Raw genomic sequence first — 7,924 nt, 5'->3', positions numbered from 1 at the left:
TTCCTGTTCACATTTGGTCCTAAGAAGTCAATCAGATAAATAAAAATACCAAAAAACAACTTGAGCTCATTACAAACAATACAGAAACTGAACGGAAAGATAATTGCAGCAATTTGCTCATCCCACATCCTTCCCCTCGTCCAACCTCCCATCCCACCAGCTACCCCTGCCCCTCCCAGAGTCAAGCTGCTGACTGTTTTATGGTTTGCCAGTCTCTTCTAGGCTCTCAGGTTGGTTTAATTAGAAACAGGCTGGGAAATGCTTCCCATACAGTGGCATGTTGCATTTGCAATGTTAATTGCTTATCAGAGAAGAAGGGGTGACAATGTTTAATGATGGAAATTTCCTCTGTCTCCCTCCCTGTCTCTTACCCCATCTCTGCTTCTCAGCTTTGTTTTCTCTCCCGCAGGCTTTCCCTCTCCCTGTACTGTTCCTCAGGAGCCAAAAGCTCTTTGTACATTTCCAGGGATCTAGCGGGGTTTACTGGCAGGTGAGCAGAGGTGTTTAGAGTATCAAATTTGGGAAAGTGAAATGAAAAACCAATCTTTCTATCTCCATTCCTTCCTCCCTGTCTCCTCTCAGCCTTCTCTGTCCTGCTTTTGAAGAGGTGATTTCTGAACAGGGAATTATCTAGCTATACACTGCAATAGAGGATTTTCTCTCCTCTTTCTGCTATCCTTTCTTCTTCCTTTTTTTCTTCCTCCTCCCTCCCACTCCTTTTTTCTTTCTTTCTTTCCTTCCTTACTTCCTTTTCTTCCTTCCTTCTTTCCCTCCCTCCCTTCTTCCTCCCCCTTTCCAAGTCAGGAGAAGAGAGTGAATTGGAGAAAAGAGAGAAAGTGTCGTGTTTCTCCATAAAGGTACAAAGCTGTTTGCAGAGTCAGCTCCAGAGTGACCTAGTCCCTCGGGCATCTGGATGATAAGGGTCCCCCACAGTACACTGGGTAGCTCCTTCCTCTTCATGTCCCCCAGATGCAAGGTATTCCCTTCCCCTTCGGAGAGAGCTCCTTGGGGGCAGAAGGAGATACTAGCCCAAGCTAGGGTGAGAAGGGGTAAGAGCAGGCAAATGAATCTGTACATAGAGGATCAAAGAAAGGCTAGGCTCCCTGGGGGGGATGGGGTAGGGCCAAGGGCCAAGGATCCAAGCTGAGTCTAAAGGGGCTCCCAGATAAATGGGGTAACAGGCTGGGATGGAGGTGGGGGGAAGGTTAATAGCCAGAGCACTTCCTGCTCCTGGAAAGTGTCCTCATGAAGGCAGCAGGGAGGTCCCACAGAGGACCGGTGGCAGTGTTTTGAGGGGCAGGAGACTGAGGGGGTCCAGGCCGTCCATGTCCAGCTGCCACGCCATAAGGGTGTGGGTCTATGTCACCTTTACAGTGGGAGGTCTGGTCCAGCTCTCTTCCCTTTTGGTAAAAAATAGTCTTAGTTATTCCCCTCCCCCCAAGAATAAGATGAACTTCAGGAATCAAGGAGAATTACTGGTGAAACCATCTCCCCTTCTGCAAGTTTTGTGGGCTTCCTCCCTGGATTCCAGTGCTTGATAAAAGGGGGTGATACCACCCGGACAGAAGGGGTGCTCCGGCCCCAAGGAGCCCAGGATGGGAGGAGAGGCTTTTCACCCACCCGCCCACTTGGTTTAGTAGGGCAAAGGCCGCAGTGAATGGCCAGCCCAGCAGCTAGCAGTAGGGCGGTGAGCCCCAAAGCGGCAAGAACCCCTAGATGGCTCCCCAGGGCCCCACGGTGGGGGCTGGCTTCCTTAGTCCTAGCCCAGATGCAGGCCACCTGGGTGTGGGCGTCAGCAAAGGCCAGCTGCAGGCAGGCCCAGTACTCAGTGGCTTGGAGGAGGCGGGTGATATTGTAGCTGTGGGTACCCCCAGGCAGGCGGGCAAGGGCGGTCGTTCCTGGCCCTCGGAGGGAAGAGGAGCTGGACCAGGTAAGGTTGGTGGAGATGGTGTTGGGGAGGGGCTCCCAGCGCAGCAGGATATGATACGGGTAGACTTCCTGAACCCTCAGTTCCAGCTCCCGCTCCTGGATACTCCCTCTGGGGAGGGAGCTGCCAACCGCCAGGCTGACTGATTTGGTGTCAGCTCCCACCAGGTTCTGGGCCACACAGGTATAGAGCCCAGCCTCACCTTCAGTAACCTCTCGGATCTCCAGTGTTCCCTCCGGGTATACCCGATACCTTCCACCTGCCCTGGCGGCGGTCAGCCGCACCCCAGCTGGAGTCACCCAGTAGATTTCAGGCTCTGGCTCAGCCAGGGCCCGGCAGTGGAGGGCCAGGTTCCCCCCGCTGGCCACCTGAAGGCTTGGGGGGAAGCTCCGAGGAGAGATGAGGGGCAGGCAATGGTTGGTCATCTCCCGGAAGGGCACGTCACGCACAGGGCAGTGCTGGAGATCGGGCGGCTCGGCGCACAACGTGGACTGCGGTTCGATGAAGCGGACGTGGGTGTCCGTGGTGTTGGCCCAACGGATGACACAGTCACAGCGGATGGGGTTGCCGTGGAGACCGATTTCCTGTAGGTTGGGCAGGGATTCCACGGTCTGCTGGTGCAAGGCACTAAGGGCATTGTTGTTGAGCATGAGGGTTTCCATCTGGGGCAGGTGGCGGAAGGCGCGGGGGTGGACAAAGGAAAGCCGGGGGTTGTTAGTGATGTCCAGCTTGGTGAGCTCTGGGAGATTGACGAGGGCAAATTTGTCTATGGAGACCAGCTCTTCCATGTTGTTCAGCCCGAGCTCTTTGAGGTGCAACATGTTGGTGAAGTCGCCTGGCCCCACCCTCTGCAGCGGGTTTTTATTCAGGTCCAGGAACTTGAGCCCAGGCACATGCTCCAGCGCCCTTTTAGGCACTCGGGCCAGCTTGTTGTCGTAAAAAGAGAGGCTCTCCAGGCTCCGCAGACCCTCCAGTGCATAATCGGAGATCTCCTGCAGGTTCATGCCAGCCAGCACCAGGCTTCGCAGGTTGGCCAGAGGCCGAAAATTCATGTCCAAGATGGCGTCCACCTTGTTGCCCCCTATCATGAGGACCTCCAGGCTTGGCAGGACCTGGAACCATCGACTGTCGACAGCCTGCAGCAGGTTGGAGTTGAGGTGGAGTCGCAGGAGGTTGCCCAGCCCTGTGAAGGCCCCAGGGGAGATTCTGCGAAGCTGGTTGTGGTTGAGATAGAGCTCTTGAAGGTTTGCTAGCCCCACAAAGCTGTTGTCCTCCAGCTGGGTCAGCTGGTTCTCCTCCAGGTGAAGGCTCAGTAGCTGGGGCAGGGCCCGAAGGCCAAAGTCACGGGCATCGGAGAAGCTGTTTTGGGACAGGTCAAGCTCGGTCAGGTTGGCCAGGTAGTCAAGCTCACTCTGCTCCACCCGAGCGATGTTGTTACTCTGCAGGAGCAGGGTCTGGGTGCCGCTGGGCAGTCCTGGGGGCACAGAGGACAAAAACAGGTCATTGCAATCCACTGTGGTAGCCTCCCGGTACACCGATCGGGGTGTGTACCAGGGCCGGATCTGGCAGGAGCACTGTGGTGGGCATGGTACCCTCCAGGGTACCACAGGCACAGCAGCAGCAGCCCCTGCTACCCAGGCCAGTAGCAGGTGAAGCAGAAGGAGCCACATGTTGGGACTGCAGGGAGGAAGCTTGCTGGCTTCTACGCTGATGCCCTTCCTCTTCTCCCTTCTATGGATCACTAACGGCCTGATCAGTGGCCCATTGGTGGGCAGGGGCACCTTCCTCTAGGTGAGATCATGCTATTCAGGGATGGGCAGCGTGGGTGAGGCAGGGGTTGTGTCCTTCACCAGGGGAAGTTATTGTTCCTTGTCTTCCGATGACCCAGCTCCGGTTCATTCATCACTGCCCCCTGTCAAGGGGCCACCTGTGGCCATCCCTAAAAGAGAAGAACAGCGTCATTAGAAGAACAGCCTGGAAGCAGGAGTTATTTCTTCAGTCACTCTCATTCTTCCCCACTGGCCCAGGGGCCTTAGGGTGGCTCAGAGCTGGAAATCCTAGGTTCTGATGCCCTGCCCACCAGGGCACTGCCCCGGCTTTCCTTTCAGAGTGGTGAATCTAGGGCTATGGGCAGGAGGAGAGCGGGAGGCTGAGTCTGTGAATTCTGTGAACTCCTCTGAGAGAAGCGATGAGGGGGAAGAAGACGGCTGTTGTTACTACTGCCTCTGTCATGATAATTATCTCCACGTGTATAGAGAGCAGAAAAAGGAAGACAAGCCTCTCCTTCCTACTAGACTTCTCTCTCAGCCCTTGTCCCATGTTGAATTATGTGGAGACCCTGAGGTCCCAACACTCCAACTTGGAATGAGCTCTTGGGGAGAGGGCTGAATGTCAGGACTGGGCATGGGGTTTAAAGCTAGAAGGGACCTTAGAGAGAATCCAATTACAGGACCACAGATCTGGAGTGAGAAGAGTTCTTCTAGGTCACATAGGCAGAACTCCTTAATTTTGCTTAATAATAATTGTTGTAATTTAAGGTTTGCTAAGTGCTTTACGAATATCTCATCTGATCCTCACGATAACTCTAGGAGGTAGGTGCTATTATTATCATGCCCATTTTACCAATGAGAAAACTGAGGCAGGCATTGATGGGTAAAGTGACTTGTCCAGGGTCACAAAGTTATTAAGTGTATGAGGCCAGACTTGAACTCATCTTCCTGACCCCAGGGCCAGAGATCTATCCAGTATATCATCTAGGCCTAGGAACATATTGCAACTTCCCCCCAATGTCACTCAGGTAATAGGGAGTCACAGCTGAAATGGGAACCCCATTCTTCATCATTCCAAAGCCAAAATTATTTCCTGTGGGCCATGCTACTTCTAGTCTAACCCCTTCATTTTTACAGATGAAGAAACTGAAGTCTGGATAGTTAATGACTCAACTCAAGGTCACATGGGCAACAAGTAGCAAGGCCAGAATTCCAACCCAGGGCTTCTGACCCCGAATTCAGTGACTGCTTTCACTGCCTTTCATGGATTCTTTAGAAGGGCAGCCTCCAAGCCCAGTCCATTCACAGGTGCATGGGGAAAACCTCAGCCTAGGTGAGAGAGGGGATGCCCATTGAGGCACTGTGCTCCTTCCCTCTCTGGACTCACCATTTATAGATTCCTGGAACATGAGAGCTGGAATCTTCCTAAAACACAAATTTAACTATGTCACTCCCCTACTTCAGAAACGCCAATGTTTTCCCTATTGCCCCTAGCGTAAAATACAAATTTTTCAGCCAGGCACTTAAAGCCCCTACAGAATCTGGCTATGGATTATGTATTTATTGCTCATTATTCCCCTCCATCATTCTCCACATCTGTGGAATTGAACTGTTTATGCTGACTCCTGATTAGAACCTGGTTGATACCATTTGTATGGTAGGGTCTTAGCATGGGATAAGATCAGAGCAAGTCTAGCTTGGAGAAGGTAGGACTTCTAGTTTGAGATTCTGGGATTCATAATTCTTTATTTCATTTTGTATAGGCTAGCAAACTTTTCTCTTCCCTTGTAAATATTATTGCAAACTCACAGTTGTTGCTGTGATTTGAGATGGGAGGAGTGATGGATATGTGGAGACACCAGGCATCCTGATGGCGGTCATGATTTAGGAGACAGTGGTAGAGGGTGGTTATTTATCAGGGCTTTAGCCCTTTCACAGGCAGGATCTATCAATCTGGTAGAATCTGGACATGTTCCCAAGGTTGGCTCTGAAAGTAGATCCAAGTGCCATTGGAGTTGTAGTTTTAGCAAGATCCCATATTTCTTCCCCCAAAGTTCTCAGGTTGCAGAAACAAGCATGCTTTGGGGGGAGAGTCCATCCCCCTGAAGGAAACCCTGGGTGTTCTTGAGAAACTGTGAATCCATCTGTGTGTCTTAAGGATATTAAGGTAAGACATGGCACCCACATCCTCCTGGAGTAGGTTGGAAATATTCCCAGGAAGAGAAGTGCTTTGAGGATTTAGGTTAGTGTTACTCTACTCTGACTTAGAAAAGTTACAACAGGAGAGTTTTCCCCGTGGTTCCCTAGACAATACCTTGTGTCCTCTGGGGGAGACTGGCTTAGAGTCAAGGATAACAGGGGAAGAGCAGGGTCTGTGCCCCACTTCTTAGGGCCTGGTCTGATGGTCTCGTGACACAAATAAATTGGGGCTGACCCAGGCTAGTAATCTTCAGAATGTGCCAGAGGTCTGGTTTGCTTTGAAATCCTCCTTTGGGGTCAGTATAATGAGGTTGACAGAGCACTGGGTTTTGAGTAAGGAAACAGTGTGAAATCCAACTCTGCTATATAGTACCTGGGCAGGTCCCTTAACCTCCTTTGGCCCTCACTTCCTAATTTGTAAAATATAAGTAGGCTTACCTATAAAGGCTTACTATTTAGGTGCTTACTATGTGCTGGGCACTGCACTAAATGCTGGGGATGCCCAGAAGTAGGAGGAACAGTGTGGGTCCTCAAGAAGCTTCTATTCTAATAACATGTACATAAAAAGCCTATATATATACGTATATATACATATATATAATACAAATATAAAGTTGGAAGAGATCTTAGAAATCTTCTAGTTCAACTTATCTTACAGTGGAGGAAACTGAGGCTCAGACATGGGAAATAACTTGACCAGGGTCACAAAAGCCACCAAGCAGCAGATCTGGGGGGTCAACCCAGGGCTTTGAAGGGCATTTTCCCATGACATCATCTCCTTCTACTCTAGACTTGATTCTTTTAGGTGGGGGCTGGTGACAGAGCCCTGAGAGGACACAGAGTCCAGGAGCAGGTGATTTGGGCTTCAAGCATTGATGTAGGAGTCCGGGACCTGGGTTCTAATTCTAGCTCCAGCTACTTACTAAGTGATCTGTGATCTTGGGAAAAACCAAAGAACTTCCTCCTGCCTCAGTTTCCTCCCTCTTAAAATAACAGTCCCTTTTCAGCCCTTTGATATATAGAATCTCATTTGTTGCTTACACAACCCCAAAGTACATTTTTACAGATGAAGAGGTTAGAAGATTAGATGAGGTTCATTTACTAGCTGTTGTGACCGTGGGCAAGTCACTTAACCCTGTTGGCCTCAGTTTCCTGATATGTAAAATGAACTGGAGAAGGAAATGGCAAACCGCTCTCTTTGCCAAGAAAACCCCAAATGGAGTCACAAAGGGTCCAACATGAATGAAGTGACTCAACAACAGATGAAGAAGCTGAGAGATATTAAATAGTCCATCCTCCATCACACAGTGGCGAAGCTAGTACTCAGCCCCAGGTTTTCTAAAGGCAAATCAATCCAGTGCCTTTTGCAGATGGCCCTGCCCATGCCTTTATCAGTATAAGGAACTCCAGATAAACAACTTGCACCAATGGAGGACAGCAACTGTTCATAACTTGGAGTCTTAAAGTTAGCTGGAATGAGAGGGGAAGTGACTCTCCCACAGTCACATCATCAATCAATCACTCAATCAACAAGCATTTACTAAGTGCCTACTATGTGCTAGGTACTAGATACAAGTGTCAAGAATTATTCTTGTTCAGAACCCCAGGCCCTACTTGCAAAGAGCTCACATTCTAATGGGAGAGACAAGTACACATACATGAAGTGAGCAAACACAAATATATACAAAGCAGTCAAACCCGTGATCATTTGGGACGGTGGCATTGGTCAGTGTGTGTCAGAGACAGGGCTCGTTGCCTATCCACAAACATCACATTGCTTCTTTCCAGAGTCCTTTCCCCTTCCATGTCATTTGTGCTCTGCTAACCTCACAAGTCCATGCTCAATATCCGCCTTCTGCCTATGCCCCTGGCTACATAGAGACTTCTACTATGGCCCTTTCCTGTCTTTCCCCTCCCACTACTTTTCCTAGCCAGTGCCCGGAGCTCTGGATCTGCTCTGTAAAGTGTCTTGCAGATCTAGAACCTCTGGATCTGCTCTCTAAAGTGTCTTGCAGATCTAGGACCTCTG

At 50.3% G+C, this 7,924-nt stretch overlaps 1 protein-coding gene across 1 annotated transcript; it reads right to left on the bottom strand.

The window, feature by feature from the left end:
* Positions 1-1,455: 1,455 nt before the first annotated feature.
* On the bottom strand, positions 1,456-3,597 carry LRRN2 (leucine rich repeat neuronal 2). The gene has a single exon (XM_027870714.1). It carries the CDS (start codon positions 3,595-3,597, stop codon positions 1,456-1,458), a length of 2,142 nt encoding a protein of 713 aa, XP_027726515.1.
* Positions 3,598-7,924: the final 4,327 nt, after the last annotated feature.

Source organism: Vombatus ursinus, unplaced genomic scaffold (genome assembly GCF_900497805.2).
Source record: "Vombatus ursinus unplaced genomic scaffold, bare-nosed wombat genome assembly UNPS02014798.1, whole genome shotgun sequence".
Classification (NCBI taxonomy): domain Eukaryota; kingdom Metazoa; phylum Chordata; class Mammalia; order Diprotodontia; family Vombatidae; genus Vombatus; species Vombatus ursinus.
The sequence above is the reverse complement of the archived record's forward strand: the minus strand, read 5'-3'. Positions and strand labels throughout refer to the sequence as shown.